The sequence below is a fragment of the Plectrocnemia conspersa genome, unplaced genomic scaffold, assembly GCF_051122295.1.
Source record: "Plectrocnemia conspersa isolate PC_06_02 unplaced genomic scaffold, ASM5112229v1 ptg000008l, whole genome shotgun sequence".
NCBI classification, from domain to species: Eukaryota; Metazoa; Arthropoda; class Insecta; order Trichoptera; family Polycentropodidae; genus Plectrocnemia; species Plectrocnemia conspersa.
This window is the reverse complement of record NW_028277172.1, coordinates 4,271,048-4,293,436: the sequence shown is the minus strand read 5'-3', so window position 1 is coordinate 4,293,436 and position 22,389 is coordinate 4,271,048. Positions and strand designations below refer to the sequence as shown.

The window sequence follows — 22,389 nt, the reverse complement described above, 5'->3', positions numbered from 1 at the left end:
TGGATTTTCTTCAATCCAAATGCGGCAACTTTGCTTGTTGACATCGCTGAACAAAATTTTGTGGTGAAAATGAGGAACAAGAGCAATCTCATTTTGGCTTATTCATTCTTGTAGGCTCGTAAAGCAAGATCTTCAATAAAGTGGATGAACACAGTTCCAATTGCTGCGTACAACGACGATACTACGCTCCACAGCAGAAACAACTTTTCGGTGCGCACTGTACGACGTCTCTGCGGATGCGTATTATCAATTAAAGTATGCGTGGTGCAAAAAGGATCTATGTTTATTCAAACTACTTGCTCGGATAGACGTTTATGTCGACCGTAAAATAAATGTAGCGCACGGTAAGTTTCGCGAACTGAATCACAATTTTCGAAATAAATTACCATAATTTGCAAGCGTTCTAGCGTAATGGCAAACCAAACTGAGCGCAAATCAGATGTCAGCTGTCGATGGAACGGTAATAGATATACACATAATTATATAATAGCAAATTAATGCAATATGTTTAATTTGTATAGGGAATATGCTTTTTTTAATTCCCGCGATAATATATAATTTACAATTACTCTGAAAAGTGTTTCAACGCAATCTTTAATTTAATAACTTTCCTTCAAAATTGTTCCGTGTGAGTAATATTCGCATTAATGATCGATTTGTGAGCAATATTCATGTGAGCAATAATTTTTACAATATGTTTTTTCGGTATACATTTTCAACCTTAGATATATGTTTTTACCGGTGAAAATATCATTTATCTTGCAAGTGCTAGTAAAATTATTTGACTTTTACAGACAATTTTACAGTGAATGTGTATTTTTCAATGCAGTTATATATACGCTAGTGAAATTCAAATTCATTACATTTTCACCAGTAGATATATATTTCAACTAGCGAAAATATAATTTAACTGATAGTGAAATTATATACTGCTCTAAAATATCTATAAAACCAAATTTGACAGTTATGAAACGCCCATTTTCTGTTCAAACCTAAACCATTAACCAAAATTAACCAAACCTAACTTGACCTAATAAAAGTTATAGAAATGATTATGGTTTTAGATCAAGTCAAAAATACAAAGTAAACTAACTCATCTCTCAGGGGAAAATAAGCGGAAGTACAGACAGACGTTGCATCTCGCATATTGCTCCATGGTTTGTCTGCACTTCGTTATTACACTATGTTTAAAAAATATGATAGCTATTCTTAAAGATATACTATGGACTTTTGCTATAAGAGGACTAATCAAAGCATATTAAAACCGAATTTTGATCAAAAAACAATATTATCGCTTCTCAGAAAGCAAAAATTCACGTCAAAAGCAATAAAATCAAAGCTTAATAACGAGCGTTCCCACTGCAAAGGCGATTTTTTTGCTTTTGGCGCGGATTTTTGACTTCTGCGAAGGGATAATTGTTTTTTGCACTCTCCTATTGATTAAAATTCGTTTTAGATATGCTTCATTTAATTCTCAGTCATAATATATTGGTATGAATAAAAGTCTTAATATTATTAAAAAAAAGTCTAAATATGAACACTAGATTTTGAATTTGGACAGAAAAATACATGTCATTCAATGACATTCTATGAATCTTAATATAAAATATTTAAAAAAGATTAATGATTGGTGAACTTTTGTCCCCCCCCCCCTCCCTAAAATGCTGCTAAATTTAAGGATTGTTTAGTTTGTTTTCTTCGTATTCGTAGTGAACTATACCGTTATAATAGAAGAAAATAGTGAGAAGAACTTTGACATTCATTCGAACTTGACATGCTTTTTTGGGTTTTGGCTCTTGCGTGACACAATAGGACCTTTTATTTAAGTATTGGATCTGTCGTGACCGATTTCTCCAATTCATTATTATGGCCTTTATATAAAACAGTATATCATACAACATATTTTTTAATTTGTTTTTTTTAATAATAAATAATTTAAAATTTTATTTATTACATATACGCGTTTTTTCTGTTATATATCGGTTTAGAGGCCGCAATGGCGACAAGCCCTTTAGAGCTGCATCTAACGCTTGTTTTTTTTTTAAAGACTTGGTAGATCTCTGCTTAGGAGATTATGTAGAAAGTTTCTCATTTTAATTTATATATTTTTTTAATATTAATTTAGAGCATTTTCGATCTCAATTTTTTTTTCTCTAAGATTTTTAAATTTATTACAAACAATTAAAAAAATATATTTTTGATTTTATTTATATTTTTAAATGTTTTTTACATGGTTTGTTGTAACAAAGTTATGAATTTTGAAGTATTTTATATATAATTTTATTATTTTTCAGTAACGATAAAAAATCAAAGTTCCAAACAAGATTATTCTACACCACGTTAAAGCTATTAACCTCGTCGCACTGTTTTTTTTATTACTGTTGCATTTTACTTAAAACTATCACTTTTTTATAGAACATAGTAATTTCTTTATATTTGTATTCCGTAATTTTCATTTACTATATAATTAAAATATCTTTCAATATGTCGATTGATAACAAATACAAACCACAATCTTTTAGAGTTGTTTATTATAATCTAAAAACAGATATATGACAGATTGAACGTCGTAAAATATATTTGGCATCAGGAGAGAGTTAAGTAAATATTTTTTTATAGTTGCATTGAAGTAAAATATTGTATGAAAACCATTAAAAATATTTTACAATATCAAAAACTATTAAACTTCTCGTCCCTTTCAAAGTCGCCGCTTCAAAAGTCTCATTCTTATCTATCTACCCCTCAGTTCGACCCTGAGACCATAAAAATACACAACGTGCGCACACGTGTTCCATCACTGTTTTCTAAGACCAAATAGCTAATCCCCCGATGGTTCCTTCGAGTGCATTTCCAGCAGTACCACAGAAATCCGGTGGGAATACTAATTGATGAGGTAGATGTACGAATCAAAATCGTACGTACGAACGTCGACTCTCAATCAAAGCCCAATCAAAGCTCAGGGCGTTGTCCAAAATCGGATAAGGAGATTTCTACATGTGCAGTCAATTGTTTGATAAGCTTTTGACTATGCACTGCATGAGTATCAAAGGGACGCCGACAAGTTTTATGCTAATGATACGTTCCCAGAATGGCAGTAGCCTAGATATCGTTAACGACAGTGAATTGATTAAAAGCGTGCGCAGAAAATTAATTGAAAATGGGCAATGCTTTGAAAGCATCAGGCAACTCTCTCTGGTCCTAAGATTTACATAATAACTTTTATTTAATGTAAAAGCTCAACAGGGATCGCCAAACTTTCAAGATCCGCGAGTCATTTTTTCTATTGGAATTTTTAGTCTATATTTATTGGATCAGTGATTCAGTTTTTTATTACTGAGATTATTGATATTATTGAAATTGACGCACCGACCGTGAGAAGCAAAGTCTTACCCATTAAAAACGTCATAAGTCCATCAAACAATAATATGACTCGCAGACTTTTACATTCCAACTGGCAGTTATAAATTTATTTTTTTCCATTATAATGTATTTTATATAAAATGTTTCACAATTTATAGTTTATTTTATGCATCTAGTATGTAAACCAAATAATAAAAAAATAATTAATGCATATAAATATCAGGCGCGTACGGTGGGATACTTTCCCCTTCACTGATGAGAGTGAGTGAGACATAAGGGTGAGCGGAACGCACGCCCTTATCTCTCATTTACTCTAGTCACTTAACACGCGAGTGAGCGAAAGGGAAAGTATTTCACCGTACGCGCCTGATACATATGTATATTCTCAAATATAATACATGATTTTTCGTCTATTTCTGGTTTTTTTTATCATGAATACTATATTTATAAGCAATGAAATTAGAATTATTTTTGCATAATTTTAATCCCATATAAACCTTTGTGTTTTTAAATTTATGTTAATAAAAGAAAAGTAACAAAATAAAATTAAAATATAGTTAAAATACTAAAAAAACTAATTAAATTAAAATGGGAAGTTTTAAATTTTTTTTAAATATAATTATGAGGGTTTCACTAAGGGCTTTTTAGAAAGCTAGAAAAGCAAATATAAATTAAACACGAATGAAATTGTAATTTTGGAACACTCAAGTTTGCTCACAATATACTTTTGAAAGTCATCAATTATCACAACATAAAAACTCACTGACGGTGGAGCTAAACAATAATGGTATTGGTACACATTCATGACTAAACACTTGGTCACACCATTTACTCAAAGAAGACACACCAATTTGATTAGGCTGATCACGAGAAACCAGAGACCAGAAAGACTCACACAGCTGCTAGGCTTTATGAATATTTATGTGCAATAATTTGAATATAAAACAGCTCTTTCTGCATATAACAGACTTAATAAGTCACACCTCTTGGCATAACAGCCCAGAAATAATTTAAAATAGATTTATCAACAGAATTACTAAACATACATATCGATAATAGACAAAGTTGAGTTCTTTAATCATCTGAATCGTGGATTACCATACCACAAATAAACTCTCAATCTTGTTAACTTTTAAATGAAGTTGAGGAATTTACGTCAATCAAAACTGGTCAATGAAACCCTACGGTGGTTTTAAAGAGATTACATTGAACACATTATATGTTATTAAAGCAGCAATAAGTCTTACTTTTACTATGAAAATTAGTCATAAGATGTGTGCCTAATGAGGAATTACAATTCTAAATGAATTCTTATCTGAATATGTATATGTACATATATCCATAATCCGAATCGAATCCTTTGTCTTAGGTCTAGTCAAAGGCGGCAAGTCTATGTAGTATACGATGCCGTTTCGCAACACTAACAGGAGCGACTGGAGTAGGATGTGAAACGAATCTTGGCAATCCAATCGTGACAAGGAGCCAATCAGGTCGTTTAGTAGTATAGGTAGTCGTTTGCTCAGCTCAAGCACTGAGGATCGACCGCAATTGGATTAAGTGGACAAACAAGTGTAAATCAAAGAGGCGACTTCTAGAGCATGAACAATGACTGGAGTCGCTGCACGTTGATCCGAGCTGTCATCTCTCTGAAGTGATGACATTCAAGGACGATTCGAAACGAATAAACGATAAAGTAGGATCTAAATTTAGCTCGGAAGATCGACGCGGATTGAAATCTTCGAACGGGTTCAACGAGCTGATCGGCCGAAGAGTCGAAATTTGCAAGGATCTTATCAGCATGCAAGCCATATGGCTAAGATCCCACATACGAAGACTGGAATTTTAAATTTTAAGATGCTGCTGACATTAGGCGACCTTTGGCAATAGGACGAATTGAATGGCTCAATTCGATTGTGGAGTCAGAAGTCAAATATCAATCAGTGCTTTATTTACTGGAGTGCCTCAATCAGGGGAATACATATACATATATCACATGGTTTTGTTTAACGCCATTGTCGTCATTGACCCACATTCTGTATTTTTTACAACTCTTATAGTATCCTTAAATGATGTTATGTGCCTGTCACTCATCCTTTGCTATAACACAATTAGAAAGACACACTTATTAATGAATATTGAAATTGTCCTATATTCGTACACTCACTAGCTGCGGAACTTCACGATAGTGAGAGACCGACAGCTAGTTTTATAAAATACACTAATGACAGCCATGATTTAAAAATAGCTATTATTCTACATGAATTTTCTATGTTCACTTACTTCATATGTAGTCGTTGCTACATTGCTAGTTTCAAAAGTCACATTTCTACGTTTTTTTATACAAAAATGACGGTATATATGTAGTATGTGGGCTTAAGCGAAGGAAGCTTAAACCTCAAACTGTAAATCTCGCTTAGACATTCCTCAAAACTTTGCGATTAACTTTTCACGTGGAATCTATGAAAGTCGCCGAGTCTCATTGAAGACTTCAGACACTACTTGAAACCTTTAAAGTTTACAACAATAGATTCATAAACTACGCGCCAAATAACATCATACAATTAGTGGCATCGATGAGCTTCGTCAATACTTACCATCTTATAACAAGCTCGTGCTGGCCTTAACACTTGTTTTTTGACTACACTGCAATTCGATCATCTCAAGTGTTTGTTTAATTACTATATTTTTTACGCATACCATATATAAGAATTTTGTTTGTTCTTAAAACAAACATAAAGAGGGCACGCCTCGTCTTTGATTCAGCACCAAAGAGTGAGATGCCTCTTCTGTCAACGAACTCGGTCATTGATCATAATCTGCCAATCCTCCGAGAGTCCGAACGCTCTCCCCCATTCATCCTCTCGGCACGCATCTGGTATTTGTAAAATTTAATTTTAGTCCCGTTGATATTTTCGACGCTAAATTAGCGCACGCTCACGCATTCATATCTCTGCGTAAATTTAGCTCGGCCGAAAGAAAGGTTTATCATCATCGCAACACCGCTGACGATAATTAAACGAAATCTTGTGTACCGACATGACAGTTTTATAAGTTACAGAAGAAAAAATGCTTTGCACGTGTGCTGAAGCGCTCGTGAAATGCGAAACCAATTACGCGATTTCAGAACGCGGATCTAAAATCGGACTTGATAGGTCATAAAGTTCAGTTTGGGCATGACCTGTTTTAGGTGTGTGCGTGATCGAGAAATGTCTTATTAAACTCGTTATTGGAAAATATATACGTTTGGATATAATGGACGCGTAGTTTGAGTTTGACAGACAAATATTTGTAACGCATTTTGTCACGCGCGACGAAATTTTTATTTTGAAAAAGGCGCAATAAATTTTGAGTTAAAAATGGAACAAAGCGTCGAGAATAAATTGGCCAAACGATGGATATATGAATGGTATAAATGTTTTCAAGAAGGCCGTAAATATGACATCGAAACAGATTCAATCGTTTCAATGGAAATGCTTTGAGGAGGCAATACCAAAAAAGGACGTAAAGTTCGATGGAATTACAAGGTTCTCATTAATTATTCCTACGATTTTAATGATTTAATTCACTCAGTGATGTAGCTAGAAATTGTATGACCTTACGTATGATTTTTTTTTAAATAAAAAATATTTTTACTACATATTTTCATAATAAAGCAAATAAGAAGCATTTAAAATTAGCACTGAAGACAACATTATCTATACAATTTATAATTTTATTTTAATTTAATATGTTAGATTGTTATGTACGTTATGCGCGACGTGTCAACATAAAAGGAACATATTTGCTTTATCAGGCAAGTCAAAATTCTGTTATGTAACATAGAAACGACCGCGCCGCCGCGGTCTGCCGGTCCCTTTTTTATGATAGGGATGGCTGGCGAAGTGAATTCAAAAACAGGTATTGCATACACGAACTCTTTCTACTATTTGTGCATTCTTATCTCCATTAAAATATATGTGTACCCAAATTTTGAGCACCCATTCTCATTTTCATTTACATCATAGAAGCGATAGAATGAATATGATATTCCTAAACTTAACTTGTTATTCACTTCTCACCAATGCGAAAAAACTGCTTACGCATCATTATCTTTACTAAAAAAACATGTTTCGGTCCATACCAAAGGCGAGTGCATCACTTGGAATTTTATTAGCATCGTCTTATCATCATTGCATGTCCGTCATTTGAATGCCAATTAAGCGATGGCGACTGTTTTAATTATGTGCGCATATCGATCGGGAGTTGCATCTATTGTTTCTTTCTCGGCATGGGAACGACATCATGGTCCTTGGAATTCGCATTCTCTGCACCATATAAAGAGATACGTCTCCATATCTAGTCAACGAACGTAGTGGAATAACGGCTCTCGTTGAAAAGCTTACGTGACATAGAAATGGATTTTCTTCGTTGCTGTTACCAAGCTGAAGTCAAATTTTTCAAAAAGTTTTCAGACTTCAATATTGCAATCTAATTTATTACAATGCTTTGTATGAACGCCTGTGTGAACGAATGATTTATGATTGCCATTTTCTTAGATCTGTATTCAAGATATTTTTGACAGTTAAGAATGCTCAAAAGCTTATACATATTTTATAAATATAGTAGCGTGAAAAAACGCATTACTTTTCTAAATTAAAATATATTCGTATCATTGCTTGGATTTTAAGCTTTTTATAATCACTCATTTAGAGGTACGTCTTTATTGTTTTTATGAGTGGCTATCTAGTCAATTGACAGTCAGCTTTCGTGGTGAAAATATTTAAAATGCCAAATCAAATAAATTACATTATTAAATATTGTTTATGCAAAAATATAGATATTTATATTAAATTTTATTATTGTATACTCTGAATAATATGTTTATATAAATATAATATAAAATATTTTTGGCCGTTCCTCAAATCGTCCATCCGAGAATATCAAAATCCTAATTAGCTTTCTCCATTTTCTATAATGAAATTAACAGTTTATTAATAAAACATCCCTTACCCGCGACCAATTAACCTCCGACATTTTCTTAAATAAAAATAAGTATATAAATAAAACATCTCAATTTTACGTGCTACGCAGTTAATTAGCTTTGGCAATTTTTAAAGGAAATCCGTAGATCATTAGCAAAATATGGTATATAAAAAAAAGACAAAACAGGAAGAAACTATGATATTACCTGTTTTTAAAACGTACATATTTTATGTATAAACATCCATAAAGTTTCAATCTAAATTTATAAACCCATATTATCCACATATAACCCATGGATATTATCAGTGAGTGTTTTGAAAATACTCACTGATAACATCCACGACAGTTTTACATCTATTGCGTAAGCACGTTGGTACCACTTGATCTTCATTGAGAATAACTATTTTTACCGATATTGTAACTTTTCTAAAAAGGTTTGTCGGGTACATCAACTGATACACTCCCTATTTACGATTGGAAATATTAACGCACATCATAATCACTTTGCACTCGTAATCGTAATCGTGCTAGTTTTACTCGCGTTTTAACCGTATATTTAAAATGTAACGCCGTGGGAGATCATTTAACGGATTAATGTACGCTCCATAAATCATAAAGGATTAAATATTGTTTTGTCTAGACGCTAGACAAAACACGTTTTCTATTCTCTAGACTCTATAGAATAGAAAAACGTGCAAGCATTTACACTACCTTATCGGCCAATAGTAATTTATTTCAAAGGAATTCACCACTTTTCTATAATTGAACGTTCCACCGAAAAAGATCGGACTACAAAATCCACCATAGATGTAATTATCTGCTAGAGTTACAATTGCTCGCTCGTTCTTGTGTATACATGTATACGTGTATACGTGGCGACATGTATTACGCAAAACCTCAAAGGAGATAAGGGGTGACTCATCTAAATTTATAACATTTTGCTTCTGAGAATTCCATCCACTCCACTAAATGCAAATAAAGTACAGACTTATTGCTTGCATATAATTTAAAAATATGACAGCTATTTTTACCGACATTACTACGGACTTCTAATATAAGAGTGATCAAAATCAAAATATATTCAAACCGAATTTTTACCAATAGGAGGACGAAAAAACAATTTTGACTTCTCAGAAGTCAAAAATTCACGTTAAAAGCAATAAAATCGTGTCGGCGCTGTCGCAGTGGGAACGCTCGGTAATTTCATTACAGCTAAATAACCGAGCGTTTCCATTGCGATGGCACGATTTTATTGCTTTTGCCGTGAATTCCAGCAAATACATTTGATGGGAGTCATATCAAAAATTGTAGCGAGTAAAATATGTATTCTAGATTTATTAAAAAAGGAGTTCCACTAATTAAATTTAAATAAATCATAAAAAAACAATAAATTTAAATTTTATTTTGTATCAAAATTTTAAATATATAAAATAACGCCCATCGACTGCACCCCCCCCCCCTGGAAAAAGTTGGAATGACGTCTCTGCGTTTGACACTTTGAACACGCGCGATTATTGACAGCTGTCTGATTTACGGTGCTGTCAATAAAATAAACTCGAATTGGAACAACCTGTATAATGGGCAATTAACTTTTTTTAAATATATTTAACTAGTACACTTAGGTCTAACACAAGCAATAAAAAAATACACAAGGGATTAATTGTAACATATAAGTGAACGAACCATAATATTATAGTATTTGCATGGAAAGACAAAAAATCATCACGATGTGAACTAGGCGTGGCTTATCAAGTAATTATTATTCCTATATAGTAAATTTTTATAATATGTAAAAAAACTGGTGAAAGAAAAACAAAGGAAATGTTTAAAAATGTAATTCAAAATCATATCATCATCCAAACATCAAGTATATAAATATGTAAGTAATTGTAATGTACATACATAAATATATTTAGTGTTTTATATATTAGTCATAAAAAAAACAATAAATTCCGTACGATTAAAAATATGTTGAGAACTATTGGTATTGTGTAAATTATAATAGTGTACAATTAATTAAATACTGCTTACAAGGATAGAGTGAATAATTTTTTTCTTTTGTCATTGTATTCCTGTGAATTTTTTTCAGGTAGTGATCTGAAGAGGTACAGGATATGCCTTAAATAATTTATATATAAATAATAGGTAAGAAGCTTAGTTTTTGGGCCGCAGTGGCTTCAATTAATAAGTTTTTGCCCGGTAAACGTTCAAATAATATGTTCATTTTGCTCTTAGGAAAAAAATAATAGAAAATAATATTTTAATTTAATCTCACGTTATATTAAACTTTTGATATAATACATATTTTTAATATAAATAAATATGCCACCATCAGCCTAAATTGCATAATCTATAAAGTAAGAGGTCATCTGTCGGCAGTGATGCAACTTTTGTTCACAACTTGGCTAAACTTCCAAAATTGAATGCACATTGCACGATTTGCTGCCATCCGGAAACGAATACATTGCAGCGCATGCGCACTCGATCTTAAAAATTTTAAGTGCGCCTTTTTGGCGCCCAATCGATACCGAATAATTTCTCTGTGCGAGTTTTGTTTTATTTATAACCCAACTTCCTATCGCGTTTCCTTCTTCTGCGAAAGCGCGCGATGAATACACAATGGCCGACGTGGCCATGTTTGAGACGCCATGCGTAACATTGCCAATTTCAATTATATTTTAAGCGCCGAATTATTGTGCTAAGGACGCGATCGCCCATAAATTACAAACGTCAGGATTTTATGTACATTTATTTTTTATTAGCATCACGTATGCGATTTAAAAAGCGATCGCACAACTTATATCACAATAACCCTTATAAGTAATAAACAATTTTTATATTTTTATTCATAATATAATTCAAAATTTCATACACGATCTTTTGGCATTGTTTGCTGCAGACCTATGTGCAATGTTTAACAAAAATATTGTCAAACAGCATAAAAATAAGTGTGAGAAGTGATATTTTTTAGCATAATTAGATAATGTATATTCAAAGCTTGATCAATGTGTTATTGCATATTGAAATTATGTTTCCATGCACTTATTGATCTTCTTGTGTAAAGAATTTTTGACTAGCCTTCAAATGATCCTATATAAAGTTATAAAGAATCTAAAAAATATTTTTTAATAATGGATACAGGTTCATACACCGATGTTACACCGAAATGGATAAAAATTTGCTGAATTGACAAAAATGTCTAAGCCCGTTGCTTCACTTACGAATTAGGCAAATTATCTGCCGAATTCATGAATTGGGCAGGAATTGTTTTGCTTATTTTGTGCATTGAGAAAAGTAAATAATATCATCATTTTTAAGCAATGATTTCGATATATCCTGAAGACTTTTTGCTATTCGCATACATTGATTGCAGTGCATGGTACGTCTATAAAAGGCACATTTCATAAATCTAGGTCAACCAGCTCTCCCGGCCATCCGGGACACCTGAGGGCGTTGCTATTATTATATAACTTTTGCATTGGGGGCTGCACACAGTGTTGCATCCTCATCCCATTGCACTCGGGGGTAGTTACCCCCATTTGCCTCGCCCTAGTTATGTCATGTAAATACTGATGTAGCAAAATATGTATACAGTGCTAAAACCAGGGCTATTAAAACCAGCAAGGAAAGTCATTATAAATATCATTTAAATTTAGTGCAAGTTCATATTCATAACATATATGTATAGTGCATTTAGTATATGTGTATGTACATTTAACACGAGACGAGCTTTCAAAGTCGGAATTTTTCAAAGGCTCAAGTTTTCAATACCGAAACACAGGTATTTTTATTATTAATAAATTAATCTACCTTCTATGTAGTACAAACATAATACAAGCATGTTTTTGTTATTAAATTGTTCACATTGTACGGTCATTGAGTACAAAAAAATCTCGTCAAATTATGATATTTTTTCATACATGGAATACCTTTATATATGTTCAAAAAAGAAGGATTAAGATTACCATTTTAATACACATTAAGATTAAATATATGATTTGTATACAATGTGATGTGTATTAACAAAATAAATTATTATTGAAACGCCACATGTATTTTTTTAATTAGTAGGTTATCAAACTCTTCTGTGAAGGTAAAATTAATATTACTACAAACTATCAATCTGAAAGAAGTACGTAAATTTCTTAAGATTTTCAATATGCGTTCAAAAGTCTTTGAAAGATTATTTAGACGTCTAAAGAGCTGTTTGATATACAGTTTTATTACCCATTACACAGATAAAACACATGTGTCCAGATTCAAAATTACTTGTCTCTCTGGTCTCTAGTTCCTCACAGTGCTGAGTTTTTCAAGCTCCGCCAATGTATAATAAAGTAAGATTATGTTTTATTTGACCATTGTGGTCGCTTCCGATGATGTCAATAAGATATGTACAACAATCTATTCGGTGCACGAGACAATGCCAATTATATCTAGAGGTTTGTAAGAACATAAATAAATTGCGTGAGTATTTAATACGGTTAAGTAATTTTGATTACGGCTTATACACATATAATAACGATCAAAAGTCTGCTTGACTAATTGAGCTTAGTCGCTCTTTAAATCTTGGGTGTTCTGAAGTGACTATTTCACTATTATTTTTGCTTAACAAACTACCTTTGTTCTTCTAGTACTTCTAGAGTACTTCTGTTAAAACCCATAAAAAATATTAAATATGCTTTGCCAAGTTAAGTCTAATAAACAGATGATTGATGATTAAGTTTTCATAAAAATGAAACTTGCTACATAGTTATTTATTACAAAGAAAGCATGTTACATTGTTATTTAGTAAAAATATAGTATGTATTTAGTAAAGATATACCACTGTGGGAAGTCCACCCAGCTGCATAGTTAACGCAAAGGTCATCCAAACTAAAAAAATAACTTATATAAAGGAAATAGCAACGCGTTTTTACAAAAGGCATTATAAAAATAAGAGAATACTCAATACCACAAATACCAAACTGAATTATTATTATTATGATCATAAAAACAACCCTTTTGTGCGTAAAGGATAGGAAAAATATATTGACAAAAATCAATATTTTTTGTCAATTATTAAGTGGGATATAACGAAATTTATGGACACGATAACGGCTGTAGTTTTAATCATTTGAACATTAACCTTTTTAAGGTTTCTTCTTCATTACATCAAATCTTTAAAAAAAAAACTTAACTTAACTTCATTACATCAAATCTTTAAAAAAAAAATTAAAAAAAAATATTTTCTACCACTTATTTTTACAAAATTTTAAAGAAAATACTGATGTGTTGAATCTAAAATTAAAAAAGTCTGAGTTCTGCCTTAATTATTCATACGACTATTTTCATTGTATTAAATATTTTATGCATCTCGTTTTGTAAAATATGGTTTTTATCATTATTTTTTTACTTTATTCGTATGTATTGGAAGCCCTGGTCAAAACTATAGCACACTATGAAAAATCATGAGATACATATGTATATGCGACTTATAAAAATTGGCTGCGGTTGTTTAGTACAATCTCTACTAAGTTATGTATAATAATACAAAGAAACATATAATGCTGCATAATCGCATTATTCCACTTGACTAACGATAATATTGTATAAATCAACGACAAACAAGGTCATATTATTACATAAAATTGTAGGTAATTTATAAACAAAATGACACACTGTTTTACTTATTGCATCAATTGTAGAAGTTATTGAATAACTATTACAATTGATGCAATATATTACGTACATTTTTTTTTTGAAATAGACTTTTTTAAATACTTATTAACTTTTAAAATATTTCCGGATTTTTTATTTGGACAATTTTACTACTTACGATCAGGCCATGGCAGCTACACAGGCCGATATCACACATTGTGCCATCGGCATTCAATGGTGAGCGCTATAGGAGCATGATAACCGATTATTTTTGCCACGAAATCGAATATATTGATGTAGAAGACATGTGGTTTCAACAAGACGGCGTAAGTTGCGATGTATTGCGTAAAAAGTTCACAGTTCTCAGTGCATATTATTTCACGTTTTGGTGAGGTTAACTGGCCGCCAAGATCATGCGATTGAACGCCGATGGATTTTTTTGTGGGGTTATGCTAAGAATCGTGTCTACGCCGATAAACCCGAAACGTTTGAGCATCTAAAAACCAACATCAGCCAAGTTATAACTGAGGTACCGCCCGAAATGTACGAAAAATCATCGAAAATTACGTCGAATGGTTCGATTGCTGAAAAAGATCCAGATGCGGCCATTTAATTGATATTATTTTTATAACTAATGAAATATATTAAATGTCTTTAAATTTTTTTTTTAAAGCTTATATAGGTATATATTTTAGATATGCAAGAAAAATACGAATTGAATTGAAAGTTATTGTAATGTGTGTAAAGGAGTCGCGATACTATATTTATTTTATAACACCGCGGACTATTTTATAGTACAGTCTATCTATGAAAATATATTGCTAAATATTGGTGGCAACGCGAGACAACTTCGTATAACTCAATATTGTGAAGCCTGCATGTGATTGAGGATCATGACATGCATCAAATCAATAAAATGTTTTATTATTTTATGTAGACTTATTAATTATCCTGCAATTTTGGATCACAAATTACATTACAATAAATTAAGTCTAATTTATTACCACTATTATTAATTTCAATATTAAAAAAATCATATTTTTACTTTCCCATATCCATAGCTTATATATTTTACTCCCCTTTTCTTTTTTGCGACCTGATATACACCTGTGAAAATAAAAATGAAATTTGTAAAGATCCTACATGATATACGTTCGAACGGATCAAATATATTTTGTGGAATTGAAAATAAATTTTAGAGCCCCGTCGAATGCACACGGAACGTTTTCAATACATTTGGTAAAATCGATTTGACAATTGCGGCCATAACGCTGCGCGCGCCGTCCATGCCCCACTCGCCCTCTGTGCGCTCGCTCGCCGGCATTGATTTTGCGTCTGCGGCGGCCGACGGCGGCGAGCTAAGGCCGAACCATGGCCGCCGTCGACGAGATCCTCAGCTACACGCCCAGCCCCGACGAAGACTACTACGCCCTACTGGGATGCGACGAGCATTCTACGGTAATTAATTTGTTTTGTACAATACGAATACGAATACGAATATACCATCCCTTACAAAATGGAGGCTTGACCTACTTATTTTATTCGCCCGCCAGGTGGAGCAAATCACCACCGAGTACAAAGCCCTGGCTCTGCAGTTCCATCCCGATAAGTCCGGAGGCGATAAAGACGCAGATGCCAAGTTTCAGAAGTTGCAGGTTTGTACTTGGTTTATCCTTGATAAAAGTGAAAGGCGGATTTATTATTGTTATGGCCAAACATATGGATCGCTTCAAATTAAAATTAACAATATTGAATACGATTCCAACTAGATTCTAATCCTTTCGGAATTATTTATCTCCGAATTCAATCTATCAATCAACTTGAATTAAAAATTAAATCCAATGAATCATTTTTATAAGCAAAAACCGTTTGTTAGAGTTTCGATATTAGGATATCAATATTAATAACTAAATTGTTATTACAGTAAAAAATCATGTTTTCCAAGTTACCATAATCTTTTTAAAAAAACTAAAAAAGTAAGATGCCCTTTCTTAAAATCTTAAGAACTAATAACAATATTCCCTGTCAATACTTTTTACTTGAATGCGCATTCGAGACTATATTTTACTATTTAAAAATATTCATAAATACAATTTTGAAATATATTATCATAATCCTTATAATATTGTCATGAGAGAATTTTAAAGATCAGTTTTTACCAATTCCTTGAATAGAATTTGCTCAAACGGTGGTTGATTTACAGCACTGATCAAGTGCCCTTGCAAAATGGATTATTATATGTATAATATATTCTGCACATTTTCGGCTCTTTTCATTATATAGATACATATTAAATTGATATATAAAAATTCGTATCTATAAATATAGACATTAGCTGTTATTGTAATTTTGAATTAATTTAACCCTACATATTAAGATTTAATAAAATATTCAATATTAATATCTAAATTCTTATTAAAGTAAAAAATGTTTTTTAAATAACCATGAATTTTCTAAAGATACTAGAAAAGTAACATTATTTTTTTTGTTAATTTTCACAATTTTTAATCTTAACAGTTAATAATAATATTATCTGACGATACTTTTTACTTGAATGCGCATATGAGATTATATTTTATTATACTATTTAAAAATATCCATAAATACATGTTTCAAATTTAATATCATAGTTTATATAAATTATGAATATATTTTAGTCATAAATATTTAATGAAAGATATTGAACTATAAAATATGCCTAAACGATAAAAAACTAAAACGAAAGAAGGTTGCAGAGTTATGGATTAAAAAACAATAATAAAAGGATAGTACAATTTGGCTTTATGTTTAAAAAAATCTGTTTATTTTATATTATCAGGAAATTTAAATAATTTACATAATTATTATTTACGTTGCAAATTAATGCAATGAAAATAATAATTATAAGCAAATTATTTAAAAATAAAATACATAATAGATTATTATATAAAAAACGTATTTATAGACATTAACTCTAAAATATCGTTATTATGGGAATTACAATATGGTTCCATATTATCGTTTATTTAAATATTGTGTACAATTATTTTACATTGCATTATCATAAGGGAAATTTAAAGCTTAGTTTTTGACAAACAAGTCGATAAATGAAACTTACTCAAACAATAAAAAAATAAAACGAGAATAGTTAACAGAATTATGAATAAAAAACGATGTTAAAAAATTAAGACTGTGATCAAAATAATTAAATTATTTTATCGCACCATTTTAAATTTCATTGAAATTGATCAATAATTACGGATATATTAAAAAAAATATATTTCATGTTTATTTGTCGGCTAAAATGACTAACTAAGAAATAAAATGAGATACGTTAACTAAAAATTATAATGAGAAAAAATCCAAAATGACCTTGCAGAATTTTTAAATGAACAAAAATTCTAAATGACCGTTTTTGCCCTACATTACTTTTTTCAAAATCTGGTCACCCCTTATTAGTAGACTATATTCGTACATTTTACAATATTATACAATAATATTTTTTCATCTAGTCCGTTTCTATATAGGTCAGGGGTTCTGAATAAATTAAGGACCCCTGACCTATATAGACTAATTGAGCAACAAGCACAAGAGGGAACCGCAGAGTCGCAATAATTTTTGGCGTAGGCGCGCATCACAGAGGGCCTACGCCGTAAGCCCCCTTTGTGATGTTCGATTACGTCCTGGAATACAGGCTCACATTTTTCGGATCAGAATTTATAAATGTCAACATAAGTAAATCTTACCATCAACATGGTATGATTTACATATATCAACACATGGACAGATTAATTTTTTTGGGCTGGCAATAGTGTTATTGTATAAGATTGGTACAACTGTTCGACTGCAACACTTGCATCTACAAAGAGGAAGGCCAAAAATGACAACTAAAGCGCTTATAATTGCTTAAAAAATGCATCTTGATTAATTAATAAAAAAATTAATATAACGGTTTTTCTTTTTTTAATACTACTTAGTTTCATTAAATAATTGTTCAAAAGGCAAAGACACATATATGAGTTCCACGATTGGAATGAGATAATAAAATAGGTTAACTTCGAGTTTCCTGCGTAAAATATGTGAATGTGGCAGTACGTTACTTTATTATGACCATGTGTTATTTTTATTTCTGACCATCTATTATTTTTATTCTGACCGTTTTAATTTTTATTCTGACCATGGTGCTAATACAATTTTGATTTGATTTTTATTCTGACCCAAAGTTTATTTGAATTCTGACCATTTAATTTTACGCGTGATGGAGGAAGGGGTTTCTCGGAATTAAGACATCCATTCTTATATATTTCCGAGTGTTTATATTCTTTGGCGTGAATTTAAAACAAAAAAGCTTATTATCAAGACGATTCAGTGATTATTCCGGACACGATCTTTCCGAACACTGATTATTCCGGACATTGGTTTTTCTGGACAGGATTTTTGCGGACATAGATTATTCCGACAAAATAATATTTTTAATATTATTTTAAAAAAGTTAAGCTAAACAGATGGATGTTTATATGTTATAAAATGCTATAAATATGATCAAAATAACAACATCAGTCATTTTGAAAAACTGATTTTTTCCTTTTTTTTCTCTAAGTAAAAATATTGATTCATTAGATTTAATTCAAGTTGATTGCTACATTGAACTCGATAGTTAAAAAAATCAACAATCTAAATGTTTGCCTCTAAAATATTATTTTAATGTATTTAATATTATAATATTTTTTTGTCCGAAATAATTAGAGTCCGGAAAAATCCTTTCCGAAAAAATCGGTGTTCGGAAAGATCATGCCCGCAAAAATCCTGTCCGAAAAAATACTAACATCTATGCAATTAATTAAGCAGACATTTTCGTTCGATGGAATAACTGTTAAATAATACTACATATATTAAATATCCATAATATTTACTTTTGTCACTATTTTTTTCAGATTATATTGTTTTAATGATTTTAAGATATTTAAACTTTTTAAGAAAAGTGGGTTGTAATATTTTTTTGTATTTTTATTTATCAATAAAAAAATATTACAAATCATTTTTAAACCTAATAATAGTTAGGTTTAATAATACAAGTTAGTTATAATAATAATATTATATACCTAAAAATAACAATATATAATATGTATAAATATATTACACCTTAAAACTCCTTTATTTCACATATAAATCAATACTATCAATTTTAATTAGTGTTATTTGTAATGAAAAATGTAAAAACTCGAAACAAATAATACAAAAAACAGAATTTTCACTGTGCAAAAAATGCAGATTTACTTACAAAATATCATTGACTTTATTCTATAATATTTTACTATTTATTTTTTAACATATTTCAATACATTCTTATTCGTTCGAAAATAAATTTCTGTGAAAAGCAGGGCTGTGGAGTCATTAAAAAATTTACTGATTTTAACAATTTTAATAAGATTCTTTTTTGCCAGTATATAATTGTTAACAATAAAAATAATGTCAACAATTTTTAAATTACAAAAAAAAAATGATTTAAAAAATCATTAAGCAAAATAAGGCCACATCTACCTTATTCACATTTATTGACATATGTATATAAAAAAGTAAATACAAAATTTTTTTTTATAAAAAAATATAATATACTAAGTAAAATAAAATCTTTATATTTGGTAAAAAGGTTAAATGTACATGTGGGAGATACATAAAATCAGAATATAAAAAAACAATTTGTATAATGTTCTTATAAAAAATTTCGAAATATTTATAAATTGAAATGGAACAATGGTTATTTTTTGAGATTGAGTGTATCTCCTGGGATCGCTGTCTATTTTAAACTGTATTAGATTTTCTTTTAAGTGTTTTTTCTACCATGATTTCCCGGGACATTTATTAAATGTTATATTATATGGAAAGAAAACGAAAATTGTACATCCAAGGACTTTTTTATCCCCCTTTTTACTTATTATAAAAATTAATTGTTTATATTTACTTGATCTTGATTAATATTATGTATCCCCTCGATAGTCCATGTCAAAGAGTAGGGGGAAAGGAGAAAAAATCACACACAAAGCCATTGTTTCCATCCTTTCTTTATCATAAATAATTTTACTTATTCATACAATTAACTACATTCGGTATGAGGAAGGATTTGATCTTAGGAGAAGCAGATGTTAAATACACGGAACAATCAATTTATAGAAATTGCAATGTCTAAAATCGCATACTAACTTGCAGTAACAGATTATGTAACAGAATGTTATCCTTCTGGGCACTTCTACAGATTCTCTGTTCTATGGTTTAATATGAAAAACCCTAAAAATAATCGATAAACATGTCTATGTTTTCCTATAATTTTTATTCTTACTTGATTTTGACGATTCAATTTTTTTTGTAAATGTAATTAATTTTGTTATGTATTTTCTACATCAGGAGGCTAAGGAGACCCTCTGCGACCCTGCCAAGCGCATCAACTACGACAAGTGGCGCAGCAGTGGCATCTCCATCAGCTACAAGCAATGGCTCGGCATGAAAGAGCATGTGCAGCAATCCATGCACTGGGCGACCCCCAAAACTAAAGATCGCATGATCGTTGGCGCCGGTGGCTCCAGTAGCACCTTGGGCACGGGTCCGGCAGCTGCTCGCAGGGCCTCGGAAGGTGGAGCTGCTCACTGGGGCCGCTGGTCCGGCCAGGGAGGCCAAGAGCCGCCTCCCGAAGTCGTATCTAAATTTCGAAATTACGAAATTTAATCACACTCAAAAATTATACGATTCCCTATGTTTTTATTTTATTTTTAGTAACGCGATGGTGCTACAAAGGCCATGTGCCTGTCTTTGTCAGCATCAATTCTACTTTAAAACCCACATTCCCCACTATATGTTAGTTTAAGATATTGTGATAGTATCCCGGGCCACCGACGTGAAACAGTATTTGTGGCTCCTTTACAAGTCACTGTTGCACATCGGCGTCGCCGGTTAGATCTATGTTTATTATATCTAGATTAGGCACAATATTCATCAAGTCAGCTCTCACAAATTGAATAACTATAATTATTACTATATAATTATTATATAAGCATAATCTGTGTTTAATTGATGTTATACATTTGATGTGTTTATCTCTCGGTAGGTGTTAATTAATGTAATACGATATGATAACTTTGACGTCGTCTCCCTTATGTGTATACGTAATTAAATGTACCTTGTCATACAATTTCCAGGTACTGATCGTAGACGTGACGCTGAGACATTTGCAGATAGTAGAAAATCATTCACATAACTCTAATTTATTTTTTAAACATAAAAATGACCGATACAGTTATTGGCTATTTAAGATCAAGTCAAATATATAAAAAGATCAGTTATCGATGATATATATTACAATCGAAACGGATGATCCTATAATACAATACATTTTATATATATATAAATTCAAAAATCCAATAACTATCGGTCACATTACATATTTTACGTTAAAACGATGGCCGTAAAACGGTAAAATTTTATATAATGCACGGTTAAAACGCCGAATGTACTGACTTCTATTTTTTGATAACGTTATTTTCTACCTAAATGATATTTTTTTCTATATGATATTATCGTCGTAATGACGTTTGCGTACGTACGCAATTTATACCTATTATATATATATTTAAAAAATTATATACATATATATATATATATATATCTGAAAGTTGTGATAAAGTTTGTACCTTCTTCCTTACACAGGGTATTGTGATGAAAAGATGGCAAAAAACGGTGTACTGTCATGTCGCTTGATCATATCTATGATCGGTCGCGTAGTATCTCCAAGTAGGCGTGAAACTTTCTTTAAAAATATATAAAAAAATAACTCTTCAGGACCATTGCATGGTAACAATCAATCTTTCTTGATAGGTACACTCTATTTTAAATGTCTTTACTTAGATTTCACTTGTGTGCCAACTTGCCCCCAAATCCCTCGTAGTAGGTGTCTGATAATTTATGTGATGCAATTTGCCGTTTTTAATGTTTCATTGTATTAACTCTAAGGTTTGTGGTTATTAGATATATTTTATTGTTAATGATGTATGACCCATATTTTGATGTTATTGAATCCTATATCAAATAATAAATATATTGATGTTCCAACCGTAGATCTGATGGGTTTTATTAATAATTTCTTACTCTCTTATCTATAATATTATCCACAAACATCTTCAAATTTCTCCAGCTTCCTTCCTCGCCTTGCTGTTTTTCTCCATCCTTTTTATCATAATCCTACTACTTGCTCTGTTTTTTTTTATTCATTTAACTATGTTTATTTTTACAAGATTGTCTTAAAAGCATTTTTTATCACTGTTATTGAATAACAAAATTTGTTTTTGAATCATAAGGTCACATTTATGACACGTTAAAAAGTATTATCATACAACATAGATTGTGATTCTCCAGTTAAGATAATTTACTTAGATGTAAATGTTAAATGAAGAAAGTAATAGA

General features: G+C 31.1%; 2 protein-coding genes across 2 annotated transcripts in view; one reads left to right on the top strand and one right to left on the bottom strand.

Moving 5' to 3' along the window:
* The window catches only part of stumps (DBB domain-containing protein stumps), a 45,235-nt gene extending 40,445 nt beyond the window's left edge, over nt 1-4,790 (bottom strand). The window contains exon 1 of the mRNA XM_088190197.1: nt 4,694-4,790. Within this exon, the coding sequence (XP_088046323.1) occupies nt 4,694-4,703 (10 nt within the window). The 5' untranslated portion in view covers nt 4,704-4,790. The remainder of the gene's footprint in view (nt 1-4,693) is intronic.
* Nucleotides 4,791-15,236: 10,446 nt separating this feature from the next.
* On the top strand, nt 15,237-22,043 carry jdp (DnaJ domain-containing protein). Its single transcript, XM_088189633.1, has 3 exons — nt 15,237-15,417; nt 15,513-15,614; nt 20,341-22,043. The coding sequence occupies exons 1-3, from the start codon at nt 15,331-15,333 to the stop codon at nt 20,656-20,658; spliced, it is 507 nt and encodes a 168-aa protein (XP_088045759.1). The 5' UTR covers nt 15,237-15,330; the 3' UTR covers nt 20,659-22,043.
* Nucleotides 22,044-22,389: the final 346 nt, after the last annotated feature.

What these genes read in the sequence shown, in the direction of transcription:
- jdp (XM_088189633.1), top strand. Translation starts at nt 15,331, where the DNA reads ATGGCCGCCGTCGACGAGATCCTCAGCTACACGCCCAGCCCCGACGAA. An exon ending in GATGCGACGAGCATTCTACG is followed by an intron (nt 15,418 to 15,512) that starts GTAATTAATTTG and finishes TTCGCCCGCCAG; the next exon opens with GTGGAGCAAATCACCACCGA. An exon ending in CCAAGTTTCAGAAGTTGCAG is followed by an intron (nt 15,615 to 20,340) that starts GTTTGTACTTGG and finishes TTTCTACATCAG; the next exon opens with GAGGCTAAGGAGACCCTCTG.